The following is a 24,517-nucleotide window of genomic DNA, read 5'->3' on the forward strand; positions in this document are numbered from 1 at the left end:
TAGGTTGTGAAATCTCCTCGCCCATGAGTAGTTGTATATCCTCCATATGCACATATATGATATACCATAGCTCACTGTGTGTCTTTAACCTGTTATGTTTAGTGGATGTTTTAAAATAAATGTGAATATGTGATTTGCGCGGAGCGTTGTGTGTGCGGCTATTTGGAGCGTTCAGACTGGCACATAATGAATACAGCTTGCAAACTCATTTGTGCAAGCTCAAACATCACGGCATCTCCTGCAAACAAGGCCCCTGGTGTTTAATTATGTTCTATTTTGTTCCTAATTTGGTACAGTGACTGTGTGTTCAGGATGTGATTTAGCATTTCCTCAGAAAACGGCATGTGTATTTTATACATGGTATTGACAATATTCTGCCAGGAATATCGCTGGGAAATATTCGCAGAAGAAAAACAAGTCTCTATGGCATCAAAAGAGCTTCGCAGGGTGAAAAATGCCTTAAAGGAACTGTAACATCAAAAATGTGTTTGCTGGAGAATAACTAGTGTAGCCTCTTAAAAATAACTAGTATATTACACCAAATGTGCACAGAACAATTAGATACTTTATCGAACTATCTATATACAGTGCTGGCCAAAAGTATTGGCACCCCTGCAATTCTGTCAGATAATACTCAGTTTCTTCTTGAAAATGATTGCAATCACAAATTCTTTGGTATTATCTTCATTTAATTTGTCTTCAATGAAAAAAAATAAAAAAAATTGTCATAAAGCCAAATTGGATATAATTCCACACCAAACATAAAAAAGGGGGTGGACAAAAGTATTGGCACGGTTTGAAAAATCATGTGATATTTCTTTAATTTGTGTAATAACAGCACCTGTAACTTACCTGTGGCACCTAACAGGTGCTGGCAAGAACTAAATCACACTTGCAGCAGTTGACATGGATTAAAGTTGACTCCACCTCTGTCCTGTGTCCTTGTGTGCACCACATTGAGCATGGAGAAAAGAAAGAAGACCAAAGAACTGTCTGAGGACTTGAGAATCCAAATTGTGAGGAAGCATGAGCAATCTCAAGGCTACAAGTCCATCTCCAAAGACCTGAAAGTTCCTGTGTCTACGGTGCGCAGTGTCATCAAGAAGTGTAAAGCCCATGGCACTGTGGCTAACCTCCCTAGATGTGGAAGGAAAAGAAAAATTGATTTCAACGCAAGATTGTGCGGACGGTGGATAAAGAACCTCGACTAACATCCAAACAAGTTCAAGTTGCCCTGCAGTCCGAGGGTACAACAGTGTCAACCTGTACTATCCGTCGGCGTCTGAATGAAAAGGGACTGTATGGTAGGATACCCAGGAAGAGCCCACTTCTTACCCTGAGACATAAAAACGCCAGGCTGGAGTTTGCCAAAACTTACCTGAGAAAGCCTAAAACGTTTTGGAAGAATGTTCTCTGGTCAGATGAGACAAAAGTAGAGCTTTTTGGGAAAATCCATCAACATAGAGTTTACAGGAAAAAAAAAGAGGCATTCAAAGAAAAGAACACGGTCCCTACAGTCAAACATGGCAGAGGTTCCTTGATGTTTTGGGGTTGCTTTGCTGCCTCTGGCACTGGACTGCTTGACTGTGTGCATATACTAGAGATGGGGAGACAGAAGGCACAATAGGGTCTTACCCGGTATAACGTGAGATAAAGAGAGGAAATAGGTACACTCACCTGATGGGGTCACAACTCCCTTAAGCGCATGTGAGTTTTCGCGAGGTTCAAGCAGCGGCCCCGTAGAAACGTGGTGAATATATATGCAGGAGGAAAACGGGTATAAGCCGCGCTTAAAAACCACTGATGCAGAACTGATGTAAAATTTCTTTTTTATTTCAGCATTTCAACGCGTTTCAGAGACAAGGACCGTCTCCTTCTTCTTTTTTTTTTTTCATTTTCTTTTTCCCTGAAGAAGGAGACGGTCCTTGTCCTTGGAATGCTGAAATAAAAAAGAAAATTTTACATCAGTTCTGCATCAGTGGTTTTTAAGCGCGGCTTATACTTGTTTCCTCCTGCATATATATTCGACCGTGTGTATTGCATTATGAAGTCTGAAGACTACCAACAAATTTTGCAGCATAATGTAGGGCCCAGTGTGAGAAAGCTGGGTCTCCCTCAGAGGTCATGGGTCTTCCAGCAGGACAATGACCCAAAACACACTTCAAAAAGCACTAGAAAATGGTTTGAGAGAAAGCACTGGAGACTACTAAAGTGGCCAGCAATGAGTCCAGACCTGAATCCCATAGAAGACCTGTGGAGAGATCTCACAATGGCAGTTTGGAGAAGGCACCCTTCAAATCTCAGGGACCTGGAGCAGTTTGCCAAAGAAGAATGGTCTAAAATTCCAGCAGAGCATTTTAAGAAACTCATTGTTGGTTACCGGAAGCGGTTGTTCGCAGCTATTTTGGCTAAAGGTTGTGCAACCAAGTATAAGGCCTTGTGCGCACTAGGCGTTTTTACCCGCGGTTTTACCCGCGGTTTTGCTGCGGAAATTTCTTGAGAAATGTTTGAAATCTTTCTGCAGACATTTCCCAGCAAAACCTATGGGAAAAAAAAATCGCTGCGCGCACACTGCGTTTTTTTCTCAAGAAAATTCTTTCTGAAGATTTTCTTGAGAAAATTTCTTGACAAAATGTGCATGTCACTTCTTTTCCGCAGGTACCTGCGGTATACACCTGGTATTTCACTCCATTCACTGTAATGTAATCGCGAAATACCGGGGGTATACCGCAGGTAGCAAATGATGTGCGGTATACCCCCGGTATAGCCGCTATTTACCTGCGGTAATGCTCATCGCTGCCTGCGGTTTTGCAGGAAGTGATGTCATTATGACAGAAGAGGAAGCGGAGCAGAGTAAACACAGATGTCACACTCCCTGGACGCCGCACAGAAGCGCTTCCATGTGACCTCCAGGTGCCCGTGCAGTCTGTGTCCCGCTCCAGCGCCGCGGCTGCCCGCCCTGCAGCCGCGGGGATGACTAGTGCTGCTGTCAGTAGGTGAGATGAGATCATTACCTGCGGTGACGATCTCCTGCCTCCTGATGTCACTGCTGTCACTGCCGTCTATGCCCACGGCCCGAGACTGTCACTAGCGGTGACGTCACAGGCTCTCGCGATACTGCTGAGAACGCGGCGGGCATAGAAGGCAGTGACAGCGCTGATGGCAGGACTGCAGGAGATCATCCCAGCAGGTAATGATCTCATCTAACCTCCTGACAGCAGCACTTGTCATCCCCTGCAGTGACCTGGGCTGACCTATTGATGTTAGCTCAAGTCACTGCATTGCTCTCCCAGCCAATGGGGAATATTCTGTTCTTCATTGACTGGGACAGTGTCTATGGTATGGATCGTCATGGGAACCCCTTATTGGATTACGCCGGACCTGGATTTGATTGTTCTTGTCAATAAATTGGTGAAAGAGGGAATGTGGGGAGTGTCTTTTCAAATAAAACTTTTTTGTTGTCTATTTTTTATTTCTTACTGACTGGCTTTGTGATGTCGGGTATCTGATAGACGCGTGACATCACTAACCCCAGGGCTTGATGCCAGGTCACATTACACATCTGGCATCAACCCCACATATTACCCGTTTGCCACCGCACCAGGGCAATGGATGAGTTGGGGCGAAGCACCAGGATTGGCACGTCTAATGGATGCACCACTTCTGGGGCGACTGCAGCCTGCTATTTTTAGGCTGCGGAGTGTCCAATAACAGTGGACCTTCCTAGTCTGAGAATATCAGACCCCAGCTGTTCGCTTTACCTTGGCTGCTGATCCAATTTGGGGGGGACCCCAAGTTTTTTGTTTTAAATTATGTATTTAATGTAAAATAAGAACGTGAGGTGCCCTCTGTTTTGGATTACCAGCCAAGGTGAAGCTGCCAGCTGTGGTCTGCAGGCTGCGACCGTCTGCTATAGCCTAGCTGGCAATAAAAGATGGGGGGACCTCACGTCATTTTTTTTTTAATTATTTATTTTTTTGGCTAAATAAAAGGCTAGACACCCTTTAGTGCCACATGAAAGTCACTAAAGGGTGCCAGCTTAGAATATGCAGGGGGATGGGACATTATATAGGTCTTTCTCATCTATCTATCTATCTATCTCTCCATCTATCCATCTTTCCCTCTATCCATTATCTGTCTATCGATTATATATCTATTATCTATATTATTTATTGCAGTTCAGCATAAAAAAACCGCAGGGACCAACCTGCGGCAAAACCGCGGCAAAAAACCTATGCGTTTTTCCCGCGGTTTTGGTGCGGTTTTTCACCGTAGGTGCGGTAATCTTCAACTCCCAGAAGTTTCTCAAGAAATTTTCTTGAGAAAAATCACTTTTCTAGTGCGCACATAGCCTTAAGCAGGTTTTACACGCTGCGACAGCGCTAGCCGATGCTAGCGATGCCGAGCGCGATAGCACCCGCCCCTGTCGTACGGCCGATATGTGTTGATCCCTGCCGTAGCGAACATTATCGCTACGGCAGCGTCACACACACTTACCTGCCCTGCGACGTTGCTGTGACCGGTGATCCGCCTCCTTTCTAAGGGGGCGGTTCATTCAGCGTCACAGCAGCGTCACTAAACTGCCGCCCAATAGAAAAGGAGGGGAGGAGATGAGCGGCCGGAACCTCCCGGCCACCTCCTTCCTTCCTCCTTTTCCGGTGGAGGCAGGTAAGGAGATGTTTGTCGTTCTAGCGGCGTCACACACAGCGATGTGTGATGCCACTGGAGAGACAAACAATATTGTACCGTCGCTGCACCGATATTATGGAAATGAGCGACGTGACAACGAGGTATGATATCGCACGTATTTGCGCTCGTTGATCGTCGCTCATTTGCGTCACACGCTGCGATGTTGCTACCAGCGCCGGATGTGCGTTACTACCGACGTGACCCCGATGATATATCGGTAGCGATGTCGCAGTGTGTAAAGCCCGCTTTAGGCTAAGGATGTCAATACTTTTGTCTGGCCCATTTTTGGAGTTTTGTGTGAAATGATCAATGATTTGATTTTTGTTTCATTCTCTTTTGTGTTTTTTCATTGCAAGCAAAATAAAAGATAATAATACCAAAGAATTTGTGATTGCAATCATTTTCAACAATAAATTATTATCTGACAGAATTGCAGGGGTGCCAATACTTTTGGCCAGCACTGTACGTGTGTGTCTATCTACAGTGGGTACGGAAAGTATTCACACCGCTTTACATTTTTCATTCATAGTTTCATTGCAGCCATTTGGTAAATTCAAAAAAAGTTCATTTTTTTCTCATTAATGTACACTCTGCCCCCATCCCCCATCTTTACAGAAAAAAAACCAGAAATGTAGACATTTTTGCAAATTTATTAAACAAAAAAATATCATATGGTCATAAGTATTCAGACCCTTTGCTCAGTATTGAGTAGAAGCTCCTTTTGAGCTAGTACAGCCATGAGTCTTCTTGGGAAATGATGCAAGATGTTTTTCACCCCTGAATTTGGGGATCCTTTGTCGTTCTTCCTTGCAGATCCTTTCCAGTTCCGTCAGGTTGGATGGTGAACGTTGGTGGACGCCATTTTCAGATCTCTCCAGAGATGCTCAATTGGATTTACAGTAGGTCAGGGCTCTGGCTGGGCCGGTCAAGAATGGTCACAGAGTTGTTCTGAAACCGCTCCTTTGTTATTTTAGCTGTGTGCTTAGGGTCACTGTTTTGTTGGAAGGTAAGCCAAGTTTAAGGCCCAGAGCACTCTGGAAGAGGTTTTCTTCCAGGATATCTCTGTACTTGGCCGCATTCATCTTCCTTCAATTGCAACCAGTCGTCCGGTCCTTGCAGCTGAAAAACACCACCATAGCATGATGCTGCTGCCACCATGTTTCACTGTGGGGATTGTATTGGGCAGGTGATGAGCAGTGCCTGGTTTTCTCCTCACATACTGCTTAGAATTATCACCAAAAAGTTATATTTTCTTCTCATCAGACCAGAGAATCTTATTTCTCATAGTCTGGGAGGCCGTCATGTGTTTTTTTGCAAACGCTATGCGGCCTTTCATATGTCTTGCACTGAGGAGAGGCTTCAGTCGGGCCACTCTGCCATAAAAGCCTGACTGGTGGAGGGCTGCAATGATAGTTGGCTTTGTGGAACTTTCTCCCATCTCCCTACTGCATCTCTGGAGCTCAGCTACAGTGATCTTGGGGTTCTTCTTTGCCTTTCTCACCAAGGCTCTTCTCCCACGATTGTTCAGTTTGGCTGGACGGCCAGGTCTAGGAAGAGTACTGGTGGTCCCAAACGTCTTCTAGTTAAGGATTTTGGAGGCCACTGTGCTCTTAGGAACCTTGAATACTGCAGAAATTCTTTTGTAACCTTGGCCAGATCTGTGCCTTGCCACAATTCTGTCTCTGAGCTCCTTGGGCAGTTCCTTTCACCTCATGATTCTCATTTGGTGTGACATGCACTGTGAGCTGTGAGGTCTTATATAGACAGGTGTGTGCCTTTCCAAATCAAGTCCTATGTTTTTAGTTAATCACAGCTGGACTCCAATGAAGCAGTAGAACCATCTCAAGGAGGATCACAAGGAAATCCACAGCATGTGACTTAAATAGGAGTGTCTGAGCAAAGGGTCTGAATACTTATGACCATGTGATATTTCAGGTTTTCTTGTATAATAAATTTGCAAAAATTTCAACATGTCTGTTTTTTTCTGTCAAAATGGGGGATGGGGGCAGAGTGTACATTAATGAGAAAAAAATGAACTTTTCTGAATTTACCAAATGGCTGCAATGAAACAAAGAGTTAAAAATTTAAAGGGGTCTGAATACTTTCCGTACCCACTGTATATCTATCTACTGTACATGGATTTATACATAGATTCCATAGTTTGATAAGAAATAAATCGTGATAGATAGTATTTTTCGCTTTATAAGACACACTTGATTATAAGATGCACCCCCAAATTTGGTGTATGAAAACAGGATTTTTTTTTTTAATCTTAAATAGAGTCCGTCTTATAATGCCAGTGTCCATCTAACAAATCATATAGGGTATATGTCCCTCACAGCCCCCCCATTCTAAAATTAGCCCCCTTAATCTGGATATGGCCCCCTTCTATTGAATATAGCCCCCTTGTGCTGGCACATGTCCCCCAGTGATGCCACATGTCCCCCATTGATGGCACACGTCCCCTATTGCTGGCACACGTCCCCTACAGCCGGTACAGGTCACTTATGGATGGCACACGTCCCCCTGTGCTGCCCATGGCCCCTATGGGTGGCACACATCCCCCTGTGCTGGCCATGGCCCCCTATGGATGGCACACGTCCCCCTGTGCTGCCCATGGCCCCTATGGGTGGCACACGTTCCCCTGTGCGGGCCATAGCCCCCTATGGATGGCACACATCCCCCTGTGCTGCCCATGGCACCCTATGGATGGCACACGTCCCCCTGTGTTTGATATGGCCCCCATGCTGCTGCCCATAGTAAAATAAAAAGCTCTTTACTTATCTCCTCCAGCGCTGTCCTCCCGTGTTTTCCTCCATGCTGCTGAGCTCCTCCACTTCCTTCTTTTCGGTGCCGGTCATGTGATCGTCACAGCAGAGTTACATCATCTCTGCGTGCCTGATCACAGTGGCAGCAGGGAGACCGGGGAGATACTGGAGATCAGCGCTGGAGGCAGTAAGTAAAGCTTTTTTATTTTACCATGGGCAGCAGCATGGGGGCCATATCTACCACAGGGGGGGGGCATGTGCCATCAAAGGAGGGGCGCAGTCACATATAATATGTAATGCGCTGCTTGCCCAGCCCATCACCGTGGTGCAGTTTCAGCACCATGGCGATGGACAGCGGCAGTGCATATTATATGAGTGGGAGCAGGAGATCTCCCGCTGCCTCCTGCAGCCTCCACCAGCCTTCTGCAGCCTTCACAAGCCTCCAGCACTGCTCCAGAGCTGCCTCAACCTCCCCTGGGCCCTGCAGTATATGATCCGTATATTCGGATTATAAGATGCACCCCCAACTTTTCCCCAAAATTTGGGGGAACAAAAGTGCGTCTTATAAAGCGAAAAATACGGTAGATAGATAGAAGGATGGATAAATAGAAGGATAAAATGGTAGATAGATAGATAGATAGCTAGGATAGAAGGATAGATAGATAGATAGATAGATAGATAGAGGGATAGATAGATAGATAGATAGATAGAGGGATAGATAGATAGATAGATAGATAGAGGGATAGATAGATAGAGGGATAGCTAGATAGAGGGATAGATAGATAGATAGATAGATAGATAGATAGATAGATAGAGGGATAGATAGAGGGATAGATAGATAGAGGGATAGATAGATAGAGGGATAGATAGATAGATAGATAGATAGATAGATAGATAGAGGGATAGATAGATAGAGGGATAGATAGATAGAGGGATAGATAGATAGATAGATAGAGGGATAGATAGATAGATAGATAGATAGAGGGATAGAGGGATAGAGGGATAGATAGATAGAGGGATAGATAGATAGAGGGATAGATAGATAGATAGATAGATAGATAGATAGATAGATAGATAGATAGATAGAGGGATAGAGGGATAGATAGATAGAGGGATAGATAGATAGAGGGATAGATAGAGGGATAGATAGATAGATAGATAGATAGAGGGATAGATAGATAGATAGATAGATAGATAGATAGATAGAGGGATAGATAGATAGATAGATAGATAGAGGGATAGATAGATAGCTAGATAGATAGTTAGATAGATAGATAGGTAGATAGAGGGATAGATAGATAGATAGATAGATAGATAGACAGAGGGATAGATAGATAGGTAGATAGAGGGATAGATAGATAGATAGATAGATAGATAGATAGATAGATAGATAGATAGATAGATAGATAGATAGATAGATAGATAGAGGGATAGATAGATAGATAGATAGATAGATAGATAGATAGATAGGAGAGATAGAGGGATAGATAGATAGATAGATAGATAGAGGGATAGATAGATAGATAGATAGATAGATAGGAGAGATAGAGGGATAGATAGATAGATAGATAGATAGATAGATAGATAGAGGGATAGATAGATAGATAGATAGAGGGATAGATAGATAGATAGATAGAGGGATAGATAGATAGATAGATAGATAGATAGGAGAGATAGAGGGATAGATAGATAGATAGATAGATAGATAGATAGATAGATAGAGGGATAGATAGATAGATAGATAGATAGATAGATAGATAGGAGAGATAGAGGGATATATAGATAGATAGATAGATAGATAGATAGATAGATAGATAGATAGATAGATAGATAGATAGATAGATAGATAGATAGATAGATAGATAGGAGAGATAGAGGGATAGATAGATAGATAGATAGTTATATAGATAGGTAGATAGATATATAGATAGATAGATAGATGGATAGATATATAGATAGATAGATGGATAGATAGATAGATAGATAGATAGAGGGATAGAGGGATAGATAGATAGATAGATAGATAGATAGATAGATAGATAGATAGATAGATAGATAGATAGATAGATAGAGGGATAGATAGAGGGATCGATAGATAGATAGATAGATAGATAGATAGATAGATAGATAGATAGATAGATAGATAGATGGGCGAAACGATCACGGTCGTAGGGGGTTGCGATCGGGGTGGGGGGCCGCCGACCCCCAGCGCCTGCTTCAGTTGAATGTGTGTCTTAGGGATAAATGACAGATAGATAAAAAGATAGATGAACTTTTCTAGCAGACATAGACGCAGTGCTACATGTTAGCTGCGTTCTTTGTTTGCTTTGTGTTCTTCACTCTGAGATTTATTCTGATTGACATATTGTAACTTTTCCTGCTACCATGAGATCGATCGTCTTCTCCCTCCTGGTGGTTGTTCTCCTTTCCTCCAGATCTGCTCCACAGGATAACAGGACGGTCTAGGAGAGCTCGTGTCTTCTTCTCACCTGTGTTACATTGTGTACAGTGAATTTGTAGTACAAAATGTTTAAGTAACTTTATTTTTCTTTACTTCATAGATCAGAAATGTGGAGACCAACCAATGTCTGGATAACATGGGCCGTAAGGAGAATGAAAAAGTTGGCATCTTCAACTGCCATGGCATGGGAGGGAATCAGGTCAGTCACAGAGAACTAAAACAGGGAATCTGAAAAATATTACACCAGGTACCCTGAAAAATTAAAGTAGAGGTTGATCAATATGTTGTTTAAGTGTATATCCTTAATGAGAAAAGTCATAAAAATGTTTTATTTTTTTTATTAAAAAACATACAAACCTGGAATTGTACAATTTTCACACCGGCAGCTCCATATCAGTAGAAACAGGATAACAATACAGGTAACACATCTATACACAGCTCCACCAATCACTATAGCGGATGTCACAGCTGCCCTGCTCCCCCTCCCTTCACAATGACCTTTGCACATGCTCATTAGATGCTTCAATGCATCTAATGTATATGTGAGTTTCCTGAAACAACAGGAAGTCATATGCTAAAAAAATTCTCTAGCGGCCAATGTAAAATATGCAAGATTTTTTTTTTATTCTTAGTAAAGATTGTAATATAAGAAAAAAATAAAGTCTTTCAAAAAAAAAAAGATTTTATCCAAATTCCTGATTTATACTTTAGCTCATTTTCTAATGTATAAAAAAAAATGTGGAAAAACAGCTCTAAGCAGGGTCTCAGGTTTGCCATTGGTAATCCATAATGTTGCAGAAAATAATTTTTAATCCATAGTTGTTAAAAAATGAAAGATTTCTGGCTACAGGAAAGCCGCAGCTTGTCATTAGTTAGATGATGTCACATCCCTACCGCGCACCGTCTGGTCCCGACTTCACAAAAAATTGGAATCAAACGCCAAAAGTTACAAAATTATTGTGACTCTTGAGTTACACAACAATTTTGCCACTTTGCTAAGCAATTTACTCCAGAATGCTAGGAAAATTGCTTTTATGACACAGAAACATCAAGATAAAGGACAACTCTTTGGCTTCCTGCAGTTGCCACTAGAGGGAGCTAAAGAGCAGTATGCAGTAAGCTCCTATACTCCCTCTAGTGGTAACTTGAGTCATGGAAAACAGGAGTGGGCAGTTCATTTTTCTAAGGGACCACTGAGAGACCGTGACTGCTATGAAGGGCTGAATTAAAGGGAACCTGTCATCAGAAATTTGGCTTTCAACCTAAATGTTTCCCCCTCTGCAGCTCCTGGGCTGCATTCTAGCAAGGTTTCTGTACTTTTTGTGCCCCCTTTTAAACCAAAATAAATACTTTATAAAGTTATACCTTTTGGTATGAACATCTTGTAAATTCTCCATGGGGGCGGGCCGTCTGGTGTCCGTTGCTGTCCCTTACGCCGTCCCCCATGCTCCAAATCATCCCTGAGGATGCCGCCCACTGCGCCCGAGGTCCCGTGCACGCCAGGACACCTAGTGACGTGGTCGCAGGCACGAGTATGGGCGGCGCTGTGATTGCATCGCAAGTGCCCGCCCATACTCTCATGGGCGCGCTCTCCCCTCTGTACGTCGTTCAGATCCTCTCCGCTTCTCCTGTGGTGGCCTGCTCCGCTCCTCCCATCTATTTCCTGCTGCAGGGTACGTTGGGAAGGAGGTGACGTCTGGTCATTTAGCCGGCGCAGAACGCTGGAGGAAGAGGGGAAAGTGCGGTCACGAGGTTATGGGCGGCACTTGCTGATGACACTCACAGTACCGCCCATAACCTTGTGCCTGCACAAAACGTCACCAGCGGTGACGCTTGCACGCAGTGCACAGTCCCGCTACAGTCGCACAGCGCATGCGTGGGACCTCGGGCGCCCAGGGGCGGTGTCCGGAGGTTTGAAATTCAGCGTTTGGAGGCGGCGTAAATCGGCAGGAGGACAGTAACGGACACCAGAGAGCCCGCCCCCATGGATAATTTACGAAATTTACATACGAAAAGGTACAACTTTATAAACTGTTTATTTTGGTATAAAAGGGGCCAGAAAAACTATAGGAACATTGCTAGAATGCAGCCCAGGAGCTGCAGAGGGGAAACTTAGGTTTATAGCTAAATTTCTGATGACAGGTTCCCTTTAATAGGCTGAAATTAATTCTGCTCAATATTAATATTAACATATTATTTATAATTATTATTTGATATTAATATTAAATGTATCACTTAATTTTTAGCGAAATTAAGTATGCTGACATTCCCCTACTTAGAACATGAGCCCCCGCACAGGCCCCCCACTCCACCCATATACAGCATGAGCCCCAACATACAGTATGAGCCTCCATATAGCCCCCTGTATAAAGTATTAACCCCCTACATAGCACCCTATATACAGCATGAGCCCACATAGCCTCCCAATATACAGTATAAGTCCCCACACAGCCCTTTACATATGGTATGAGCCCACATATAGTCCATATAAACAGTATGAGCCCCACACAGCCCCCAACATACAGTATGAGCCTCCATATAGCCCCCTGTATAAAGTATGAACCCCCTACATAGCATCCTATATACAGCATGAGCCCACATAGCCACTCTATATACAATATAAGTCCCCACACAGCCCCTTACATACAGTATGAGCCAACATATAGCTCCTATAAACAGTATGAGCCCCACACAGCCCCCATTTACAATATGAGCCCCTACACAGCCCCTTCATACAGTATAAGCCCCCACAGTCTCTTTATACAATATGAGCCCTCACATAGCCTTTCTATGTACCATGTGAACCTACAGATAGCCCCCTATATACAGTATGAGTCCCCACACAGTCCCCAACATAAGTAGAGCCCCCTACATAGCCCTTCTATATAAAATGTGAGCCCCCATATAATCTCTCTACATGCAATGTGAGCCCCCACAAAGCCCTTTTAGATACATTATTAGCCTCCACATAGCCCCATATATACAGTAAGAGCTCCACAGTCTCCTAAATACAGTATGAGGGCCCATATATCCTGCCAAATACAGTATGAGTCCCCACATAGCCTCCCCAATACAGTATGAGCCCCCACATAGCCTCTCCAATACAGTATGAGCCCCCACATAGCCTCTCCAATACAGTATGAGCCCCCACATAGCCTCTCCAATACAGTATGAGCCCCACATAGCCTCCTGTACATTATGAGCTCCCACATAGTCTCCTATACACAGTATGAGCCCCCACATAGTCTCTCCAATACAGTATGAGCCCCACATAGCCTCCTGTACATTATGAGCTCCCACATAGTCTCCTATACACAGTATGAGCCCCCACATAGTCTCTTATACATATATACATATTATGAGCCTCACATAGCTTCCTATATACATTGAGGATACATTATGGCAAGTTAGGAGGGCTGACTGGTCCTCTTTAAAAAAGTACAGAAAAAAGGGAAATTTATATGCCATTTCAGGTATTTAGAAAATTTTGGGTGACGCCTCAGTGGCCGTCATTAATCGCTGTCATCCAGTTTTCATCCAACATTAGTTCTGAAATGTAAGAGATGAAGAATTGGATAAAAGAATAAAACCATAAATCAAACAAGAGCAGAACCGTCTGGAAAATATTTGTATATTTTGTAAACAATTAAAAAAAAATGTTAGCGCACGTCATCGAAAAAAATAGAAAGTTTCAAATATCTTCTGGAGTGAACGCACAGACGGTAATTTACGATAGCTGATGAATTAATCTGATTTAGGGGAACGGATTCAGGACCGCACTTTTGCCAATATGTTTTTTAATTTATTTCCATTTCAATTATTCCGCATGGTTTCTGAGAAATATCTGTCCCTGATTTACACGTCGTCTCCTGCAGCCTTTGTGATTTACAGCAGTCACAGGGGAGATCCGCTGATCCGTCTTCCTTTGGCAACCATGGGCTCTACGGCTGTCATTCTTCCTCCATTGTCATTCCATAGGGACTTTGCTTCTCCACGAGATGTTATGAAAAGATTTTGCTGCCCTCTCTATCATCCAAACTACAGACGCAATCTAAAGTTTTTCCCTTTTGCAAAATGGAAACAGGAGCTTTTAACAGAAGAGTTAAAAAAAATGAACTTGAAATATAAGTTTCAATGTTGTGAAAGAAAACAATCCATTTTGTTCTTATAGAAATCATCTTGTCTTATGAATGAATGATGTCATAGGGCTCAGCTAACACTGATGGCCGGAGAAGTTTGACATTTCTATACACACCCCTGTGGCTCTTATTGATGCATAGGTCAGAGGAGTTGTTTCTTTGTTTGGGGTACTATATAAACTGGTCACATGATGTAATAAAGCAGAAACTTTCAGTACACCACAAAGCGTGTGTGCTGTACTGATTTCCCGAATACTCGTAAATCAAATCTTACTAGTTTGGAGTATAAGGAGTCTATTTCGCTCACAATGTTTATGTCCTAAAAATACAGAGGTCACAGCTGTTGATGACTTCTATTACAGCTCCCATCATTGTCACCCGATTGTTATGTAGGGGACACTTCTATTATTCTTTCTAGATTATTTTTGACCATCTGATCCCTCATTTATTAATGTTTAAGTTTATTTCCTACAACAAAAGACATAATTTTAAACTTTTGGACCAAACAGGGCCCCTACAGGAAACGGGCTCAGAAAAATTTGGGTGTGCTCCTTATTTTAATGGATGGCGAATCCGCTCTTCACAGCAGGCATAAAAAATGGAACTAAATATTTTGTGCAACAATGAGTTATGCAATTTAATACCAATAACCTTGAGGATGAATCGGGCCATAAAGGCCGCTTTACACGCAACGACATCGCTAACGCGATATCGTTGGGGTCACGGAATTGGTGACACACATCCGCTCTCGTTAGAGACGTCGTTGCGTGTGACACGTACAAGCGACCGCTAACGAGCGATAATACTCACCTTATCGTTGCTCGTTGACACGCTGTCCAGTTCCCAAATATCGTTGCTTTTTCAGGACGCAGGTTGTTCATTGTTCCTGCGGTAGCACACATCGCTATGTGTGACACCGCAGGAACGAGGAATCTCACCATACCTGCGGCCGCCCGCAATGAGGAAGGAAGGAGGTGGGCGGGATGTTCGTCCAGCTCACCTCCGCCCCCTCTGCTTCTATTGGGCTGCCGCTTAGTGACGTCGCTGTGATGCAGAACGAACTACCCCCAGTCACAGCGACGTCACTAGGCAGGTAAGTAGTGTGACGGGCCTGAGCGATGTTGTGCGCCACGAGCAGCGATTTGCCCGTGACGCACAACCGATGGGGGCGTGTACACGCACTAGCGATCTCGCTAGTGAGATTGCAGCGTGTAAAGCAACCTTTAGTCTCTATATCAGAAAGGGGCCCTATTTTAATGTATGCTGTGTGGCCCCTTCATGGCTGCGAAAATTGAATTTGCAGGCGCTGCCAATCGGGACAATAAAGGGGGTAAAGAACCAGGGGTGTAACTACTATAGGTGCAGGGGCTGCAATCGCATTAAGGCCCTGAAGCTTAAAGGGCCTCAAATGTCCCCTTGAGCTATAAGAAAACATTAATGCTATTAAAGACTTGCAATAATTGGGGGTCCCATTGGAGCTTTTGCAATGGGGCCTCAAGGTACACCTTTGGGCAGAAACCCTTTTCTTAAGTGGCTGTGTCTGGCATTGCAGCTTTTCCCATTCATGCCAGTGCTTGGCCCCTTCATTGTGCTACTTCTTGGGTCATTCCCAACAGTTGGGACTTCCAATGATGAGTCATTGATTGAAAAGTTGAGCAAAAAGTTTACGGGGACCCTGGACTAGTGGTCAGACCGGAGCATCCCCAGAACCTTTTCTTATTAAAAGCCCTGGCATGATACCATGCGCGCCTCAAAATAATGGCATTGTGCGTTTTACTAATCAGAAGAGGAACCAGGGATGTGATGTTCGGACGGGGCTCAGATCTGATGGCCACAGACTACCGAAGAGTCCCCTGGACCAGGGTAGTGCAAATCTTTTTGAGTAACGCTTATGGACTATTTTAGGGTATGCTTTCTGCTCTGGCAAATGTCTGTTTCTGACGTTTTTATGAACAGAGCTGATCAAAAACTGTGACACAATGTGAAAATACTGTGCTCTTGAAGAGGTTTTCCCACTGAATGTGAATGGAAGGATGTTGCTCATGTTCGACCACCACTTCTATAGGCCAGATAGGATGGCTGTTAGTTATGAGTGAGCACTACCATGATCGGGTGCTCGGTACTCGTAACCAACAGTTGATGCTCAAATGGGCGTAGCTCGAGTACCCAAAGTAATGGAAGTGAATTGGGGATTCAAGAATTTTTCCAGGAAATCTTCCTAAAAAATGCTTGAGTACCCCATTGACTTCCATTATACTTGTGAACTCAAGTTGTGCCCATCTGACCATTCAACTGCTTGTTACAAGTGCTGAGCACCCGAGCATGGTAGTGCCCGCTCATCACTAGTTATGAGTACCAAGCATGGTAGAACCCACTCATCACTAGTGACCAGTACCGAGCACCTGAGCATGGTAGTGCCCACTCATCACTAGTTATAAGTACCAAGCACCCGAGAATGGTAGAACCCACTCCTCACTAGTTACGAGTACTGAGCACCTGAGCATGGTAGTGCTCACTCATCACTAGTTACGAGTACAGAGCACCTGAGCATGGTAGTGCCCGCTCATCACTAGTTACAAGTACTGATCACCTGAGCATGGTAGTGCCCACTCCTCCCTAGTTACGAGTACTGAGCAGCACCCGAGCATGGTAGTGCTCACTCATCACTAGTTACGAGTACTGAACACCTGAGCATGGTAGTGCCCGCTCATCACTAGTTACGAGTACTGTACACCTGAGCATGGTAGTGCTCGCTCATCACTAGTTACCAGTACTGAGCACCCGAGCATGGTAGTGCCCGCTCATCACTAGTTACAAGTACCGAGCACCTGAGCATGGTAGTGCTCGCTCATCACTAGTTACCAGTACTGAGCACCTGAGCATGGTAGTGCCCGCTCATCACTAGTTACGAGTACAGAGCACCTGAGCATGGTAGTGCCCGCTCATCACTAGTTACGAGTACTGAGCACCCGGGCATGGTAGTGCCCGCTCATCACTAGTTACAAGTACCGAGCACCCGAGCATGGTAGTGCTTGCTCATCCCTAGTTACGAGTACTGAGCACCCGAGCATGGTAGTGCTCACTTATCACTAGTTACAAGTGTCGCGGGCGGGGAGGAGGGTGTCAGCACACTACGCTCACCCCCTTCTGCTCGGGTCCGGCGGCCGCTGCTCAGTGGTGGCTCGAGCTGTAGGCCGGATCCCGGGGGTCTCTCGAGCGGCACTCCTCGCCCGTGAGTGAAAAGGGTTGGTTGGGTGTGGGGATTGTTTATAGTCCGTGACGCCACCCACGGTTGTGGTGATTTCACCACCGCTGCTCAATACGGGGGTCCCGGGGATGGTGATGCGGAGCAGCCAGGTGTTGTGTTGCCCCTCCGTGGGTAGGGGTCGGTGATCCCGGGGCCCGGTGACGGTTTGGGAGGTGCAGGGCCTGGTGGGCGCAGGGACACGGGGGCAGCGCTGTGCCTTGCGGCACTGTCGTACTCGCTCAGCCTGAGACGTTGACACAGTTTGTACGGTAAACCAAACGGCTGGTAAGACGGTCCCACGGACGGCTGTGTGATGCCCTGGGCAAGCCAGGGGTCACAGGTCACAACACCACCACACCCCACACTCCAGGTAGGCACATCACAGCTAAACTACAAATCCTTGTTGCCTTCCTCCAGAGGCTGATGATTCACACCAGGGGGTGGGCCAGGCGGTTGGCTCCGCCCACCAAGGAGATCACAGCTCTGGAGGCGGGAAGTACCAGGCAGATTAGCCCGGGCAGGGCAAGAGTGAAGTCTAGCTGAGGGCTAGAAAGAAGTAAACAAGTAGTGAAAGTAGAAAAGTGGTAAAGGAGGAAAGCAAGTGAGGTGACAAGAAGGAAGGAAAGCCTGAAGGGTCCAGCTTTGTGTAGGGCCAGATCAGCAAGGTCAGCGACGGCGGTGACTGTCTGGAGGGGGACCGTTTGGAAGTTCCTGGAAGGACCCCGTTGGCTGTGTGCCCGGTGGTCTGGAGCAGTGTTCCGAAGGACAGTCAGCACCAGGGCAGGGGCCTCTCAGACCCCGGCAAGGCTAGGAGTCGCCAAATTTGCCGAATCCGTCAGTGAAGGGGACGTAGATCCCCCAACAACCAAGTCCCGATTGAAGGCAACAGCTCAACCTGAAGCAGAGAGACACCGCCACCGCCAAGGCACCAGTTTCTCAGGGCCAGCGCCTGCGGGCAAAGTGTAGAGCTCCTCCGGCCCAGATTGTAGTCGGGGAGCGGGTAACCGGAGGGAATCCACCGCTACCACAAGTCAACCATAGGTGCAAGGAAGAGGGACATCACCGTCAACTACCGGGAGTGCAGGTGCAGCCGTCTGTGGGACCGTCCTACCAGCCGTTTGGTTTACCGTACAAACTGTGTCCGAGTCTCAGGCTGAGTGAGTACCACAGTGCCGCAAGGCACAGCGCTGCCCCCGCGTCCCTGCGCCCACCAGGCCCCGCACCTCGCAAACCATCACCGCGCCCCGGGATCACCAACCCCTGCCCACGGAGGGGCAACACAACACCTGGCTGCTCCGCATCACCATCCCCGGGACCCCCGCATTGAGCAGCGGTGGTGAAATCACCACAACCGTGGGTGGCGTCACGAACTATAACAATCCCCGCACCCAACAAACCCCTTTCACTCACGGGCGAGGAGCGCCGCTCGAGAAACCCCCGGGATCCGGCCTACGGCTCGAGCCACCACTGAGCAGCGGCCGCCGGACCCGAGCAGAAGGGGGCGAGCGTAGTGTGCTGACACCCTCCTCCCCGCCCGCGACAACTTGGCGTCACGAACAGGATCATACCGCTCTGCCGTCTGGTAGAGGTGCGCCTTGTTACCGCCGGAGGTATCCGGCAGAAAAATTGCAGAAGCCGCCATCTTTGGCGCGAAAAGTTCCCGCTCGAGCGTCTTCTCGAGCAGTAGAGGCGCGAAGGCCAAGACCCCGCCCCGAGAGAGGAGGGGCCGGAAAGAGCTAAGGGGGACGCGATGGCGGCTGGCCGCATGTAGCTGCGGCTATAAAGGCAGGGACGCCAGGACCCTGCAAGCATACCGTTCCTGGAAGAAAGAGAGAAAGTCACCATGTGGATGCCGTCCCGAAGCACCGTGGCCCCCGCGCCGGGAACCGCAGCGTGGGTGGAAATCCGGACCGCGCAGCTCCATCTAAGGCTGCAGGTCAAAATGCAGCTCCTTTTGGAGGAGTGAGAGACCGACATGGCGGACGTTATAGCCATCGTGCGGAGACGCGAGGAGGAAGGGAGGGTGAGTGACCCACGCCCCTATGTCCCGGAGGGACCGGTCGCTGCGGCTGAGGGATCCGGTCCAAGCCCTCTCCCCCCGTTGCCTCCCTCGCCACCCGTCTCGGGGGCCGTGACCCCGCCACTAGGCCCGCTACCACCGCAACCGGTAGCGATACCCAGCCCGTCCGCCCCAGCGGACCGACCTGTAGCCGGAGCCCGTAGCAAACCGGAGGTGTTGCCATGGAAGGCCCCGAAGATTGTGCCAGAGACAGTCCCCGAGCAGTTTCCCGAGCCGGAGCCAATGACCCGCTCCGAGCCGAAGGCCCAGCTGCGGAAAGCCCCTGTGCCCATCCCCCACACCTCGGCTGAGGTGGCGCCGGGTTGTTGCTGCAAGGCAGCGCCCAAGGCCATGACACCGCGGGATACGCCGCCCACCTTCCTGACAGTGGGTAACGTTCTGGATGTCCCGCGGGGCCCGACCCATGCGCCGGCGCTGGCAGCAGCGCCATACTGGGATAGGGAGCCGACAAAGCTGGGCCTGGAGATCGCGGAGAGGGAGAGAAGGAAAGCCGAGCTGGTGGCCCGAGCCATTCGGGAGAAAGAAAATCTTCGGCAAGCGACCTTCCGTGTCCGGGGCCCGTTGTATGAAGGGCAGGTGAGGCGGTTTGATGTCCGCCGGGGCTATGGATTTATATATGAACCGGGCCTGGAGGCCGAAGTGTTTGTAGCCCGGCGGGACGTGAATGCCCATCTGCCCGAGGAGCATCCTGGCCGTAACCTCATACCGGGGGACATGGTGCGGTATACCCGGCACTGCGGAGAGAGGGGGTGGTTTGCCCTGGATGTGAAGCTTAGGGGCAGCAAAGAGAGCAAGGTGAGCCCTGCACCCCCTCCCTCGGATGAAGCAGCAGAAGGACCGGAGTAGGGCAGCGGATGCCCGTTGCACCGTCCCCGTTGGGACCACCACTGAGTTGTTTGTTTGTTGAAAAGTTGAAAGTTATGCTGATGATGAAAATGATAATTACCGAACAGTTACCTGATTTGCTAAGTGATTGAACCGGCCGGAGCCGGCACCGTTGTCCCCGTGGGGACCGTTTAAAAATGCATGGGAACTATCCATGGACAAGCCCGTGAACTTGCAGGGCAACCACAGACGTTAGTGGCTTGTAAATATGTTGGTTACCGTTACCGTTTTCCGCAATGCCGCCTCCGGAGAGGCAGGTTGGAGGGAGGGCCCTCAGCAGAGCAGGCTGGGGCCCAGCCACCAAAGGAACCGGTGGCTACCCTCTGGAGGGAAGGACAGATCCCGCTCGGGTACCGTGTGCTGGACTGTGGGTCAAGGGGTGCTGCCTGGGCTTTAGGGGCAGCATCAGGGCCAGGTTGCTTGGGTGGGAGAGAGCGGAAACCGTAACCGTAAACCGTTGCAACGTTAAAGAGATGTGCCTCCCGTCTTGGGAAGAGTTATTAAAATGTATATATGTTGATTTTCCATGTTATCTTTTTCAGAAAAATAAAACCGGTGTAGGACGGCAGCCCGCGGACGGTCTGCATTTTGCTAAGGGGGAATGTGACGCCCTGGGCAAGCCAGGGGTCACAGGTCACAACACCACCACACCCCACACTCCAGGTAGGCACATCACAGCTAAACTACAAATCCTTGTTGCCTTCCTCCAGAGGCTGATGATTCACACCAGGGGGTGGGCCAGGCGGTTGGCTCCGCCCACCAAGGAGATCACAGCTCTGGAGGCGGGAAGTACCAGGCAGATTAGCCCGGGCAGGGCAAGAGTGAAGTCTAGCTGAGGGCTAGAAAGAAGTAAACAAGTAGTGAAAGTAGAAAAGTGGTAAAGGAGGAAAGCAAGTGAGGTGACAAGAAGGAAGGAAAGCCTGAAGGGTCCAGCTTTGTGTAGGGCCAGATCAGCAAGGTCAGCGACAGCGGTGACTGTCTGGAGGGGGACCGTTTGGAAGTTCCTGGAAGGACCCCGTTGGCTGTGTGCCCGGTGGTCTGGAGCAGTGTTCCGAAGGACAGTCAGCACCAGGGCAGGGGCCTCTCGGACCCCGGCAAGGCTAGGAGTCGCCAAATTTGCCGAATCCGTCAGTGAAGGGGACGTAGATCCCCCAACAACCAAGTCCCGATTGAAGGCAACAGCTCAACCTGAAGCAGAGAGACACCGCCACCGCCAAGGCACCAGTTTCTCAGGGCCAGCGCCTGCGGGCAAAGTGTAGAGCTCCTCCGGCCCAGATTGTAGTCGGGGAGCGGGTAACCGGAGGGAATCCACCGCTACCACAAGTCAACCATAGGTGCAAGGAAGAGGGACATCACCGTCAACTACCGGGAGTGCAGGTGCAGCCGTCTGTGGGACCGTCCTACCAGCCGTTTGGTTTACCGTACAAACTGTGTCCGAGTCTCAGGCTGAGTGAGTACCACAGTGCCGCAAGGCACAGCGCTGCCCCCGCGTCCCTGCGCCCACCAGGCCCCGCACCTCGCAAACCATCACCGGGCCCCGGGATCACCAACCCCTGCCCACGGAGGGGCAACACAACACCTGGCTGCTCCGCATCACCATCCCCGGGACCCCCGCATTGAGCAGCGGTGGTGAAATCACCACAACCGTGGGTGGCGTCACGAACTATAACAATCCCCGCACCAAACAAACCCCTTTCACTCACGGGCGAGGAGTGCCGCTCGAGAAACCCCCGGGATCCGGCCTACGGCTCGAGCCACCACTGAGCAGCGGCCGCTAGACCCGAGCAGAAGGGGGCGAGCATAGTGTGCTGACACCCTCCTCCCCGCCCGCGACAGCTGCAATTGCTCTCCCAGTAGGTGACGGTGATGTCCCTCTTCCTTGCACCTTGTGTATTAGTTGGTTGCGATGGGTCCCCACCGGTAACCCGCTCCCCGGCTTCAAGCTGGACCGGGGGAGCTCTACTCTTTGCCCGCAGGCGCTGGCCCTCAGAAACTGATGCCCTGGCGGTGGCGGTGTCTCTGTTATACAGGTTGGGCTGTTGCCTTCACTCGGGTCTTGGTTGTTGGGGGATCTACGTCCCCTTCACTGACGGATTCGGCAATTTACGGCGACTCCAAGCCTTGCCGGGGTCCGAGAGGCCCCTGCCCTGGTGCTGACTGTCCTTCGGAACACTGCTCCAGACCACCGGGCACACAGCCTACGGGGTCCTTCCAGGAACTTCCAAACGGTCCTCCTCCAGACAGTCACTGCCGTTGCTGACCTTGCTGACCTGCCCTGCACTTAGCTGGACTCTTCAGGCTTTTCTCTCTCTCTGTCACCACTCTTGCTTTCCTCCTTTACTACTTTTCTTCCTTCCTGACTAGACTCTGTTGTTTACTCAAGCTCTTCCCTGAGCTGACTTCACTCTTGCCCTGCCTGGGCTAATCTGCCTGGTTTCTCCCGCCTCCAGAGCTGTGATCTCCTCGGTGGGCGGAGCCAACCGCCTGGCCCCCCCCCCTGGTGTGAATCATCAGTCTCTGGAGGAAGGCAACAAGGATTTTTGGTTCAGCTTAGATGTGCCTACCTGGGATGTAGGGTGTGGTGGTGTGTGACCTGTGTCCCCTGGCTTGCCCAGGGCGACACATTCCCCCTTAGCAAAATGCAGACCGTCCGCGGGCTGCCGTCCAACACCGGTTTTATTTTTCTGCAAAAAGGGATAACAAGGTAAATAACACATAAATACATTTTCAATAACTCTTCCCAAAACGGGAGGCACATTTCTTTAACGTTGCATAACGGTTTACGGTTACGGTTTCCGCTCTCTCCCACCCAAGCAACCTGGCCCTGATGCTGCCCCTAAAGCCCAGGCAGCACCCCTTGACCCACAGTCCAGCACACAGTACCCGAGCGGGATCTGTCCTTCCCTCCAGAGGGTAGCCACCGGTTCCTTTGGTGGCTGGGCCCCAGCCTGCTCTGCTGAGGGCCCTCCCTCCAACCTGCCTCTCCGGAGGCGGCACTGCGGAAAACGGTAACGGTAAACAACATATTTACAAGCCACTTAACGTTTGTGGTTGCCCTGCAAGTTCACGGGCTTGTCCATGGATAGTCCTCCATGCAACAACTTTTCAAACGGTCCCCACGGGGACAACGGTGCCGGCTCCTGCCGGTTCAATCACAAAGACAATCTGGTGACTTTTCGGTATCATCATTTTTCATCATCTTTCAAACTTTTAAACAAACAAACTGTGGTGGTCCCAACGGGGACTGCTGCATCGGGCATCCGCTGCCCTACTCGTACTTTTCTGCTGAGGCGGACCCATCCTCTGCCACCAGCACATCAAACATGCACTGACATGCCTGCGGTGACAGGGGCACCCGGTACCCATTTCCACCGGTACGCGGGGTATGGACAACCACGGGGTCTCCTACATAGCGGGAACGCTCACTTGCCTCTTCAAACTCAGCAGCAGACCCGGGACTAGGGCCGGAGTCGTCATCTCGTGTTCCTGCGTCAGGCGGGTTGCCGCCAGCTGTCGCAGCCTCCTGGCCTCCAGCATCCATCACTTCAGCCCCTTCTGCTGTAGCACGGAGCAGCAGATTAGGCGAGCTTACACTGAGGCGCCCCATAAGTAACGGCAAGGGTGATGCATAGGCCGAGACTAGGCCGGGCCCCTCAGCCGCAGCGGCCGGTCCTGGTAGGACATAGGGACGTGGGTCACCAGTCGACTCTGCTACATCCATTTCCCCTCCGTACATCGGGGCAGTTGTAATCAGCTCCTCCACCTCGTTGGTCCACTGCTCCATCATCCGGAAGATCTGCTCCTGCTGACGCCGGTGGAATTGAATCACCCGGGCCTTCATCCAGGCCACGGTTCCAGGCTCAGGGTCTGACACAGTCTCTACTGGGACTTCTGGCACTACGCTGTTAAGGGGCCGCGGTTCTAGCGGTTCCCCTTGGTGCACTTCAGGACCGTCTTGGACGTCTGCAGCCGGCTGGTCCGCCGGAGCGGCTGGGCAGGGTATCGCTACCGGTTGGGCAGGTAGCGGGCCTAATGGCGGGGCGGCAGCAACTATCACGGGTAGCGGGGAGAGAGGCAGGGTGAGCGGAAGCCGGCCGGGCCCCTCAGCTCCAACGGCCGATCCCTTAGGAATACAGGGGCGTGGGTCGCTTACCCGCTCCTCCAACTCCTCTTCAACCTCGCGTCTCCACATAGCAGCCACCACGTCCGCCATGTCGGTCTCCCACTCCTCCAAGAGGAGTTGCATAT

At 48.8% G+C, this 24,517-nt stretch overlaps 1 protein-coding gene across 5 annotated transcripts in view; it reads left to right on the forward strand.

Moving 5' to 3' along the window:
• GALNT13 (polypeptide N-acetylgalactosaminyltransferase 13) overlaps positions 1-24,517 on the forward strand; it is a 455,667-nt gene that overhangs the window by 294,100 nt on the left and 137,050 nt on the right. For all 5 annotated transcript variants that reach the window (XM_075317226.1, XM_075317227.1, XM_075317230.1 and 2 more), the window contains exon 9: positions 10,019-10,117. In XM_075317226.1, coding sequence (XP_075173341.1) covers positions 10,019-10,117 — 99 coding nt within the window. The remainder of the gene's footprint in view (positions 1-10,018; positions 10,118-24,517) is intronic.

Source organism: Anomaloglossus baeobatrachus, chromosome 7, assembly GCF_048569485.1.
Source record: "Anomaloglossus baeobatrachus isolate aAnoBae1 chromosome 7, aAnoBae1.hap1, whole genome shotgun sequence".
NCBI classification, from domain to species: Eukaryota; Metazoa; Chordata; class Amphibia; order Anura; family Aromobatidae; genus Anomaloglossus; species Anomaloglossus baeobatrachus.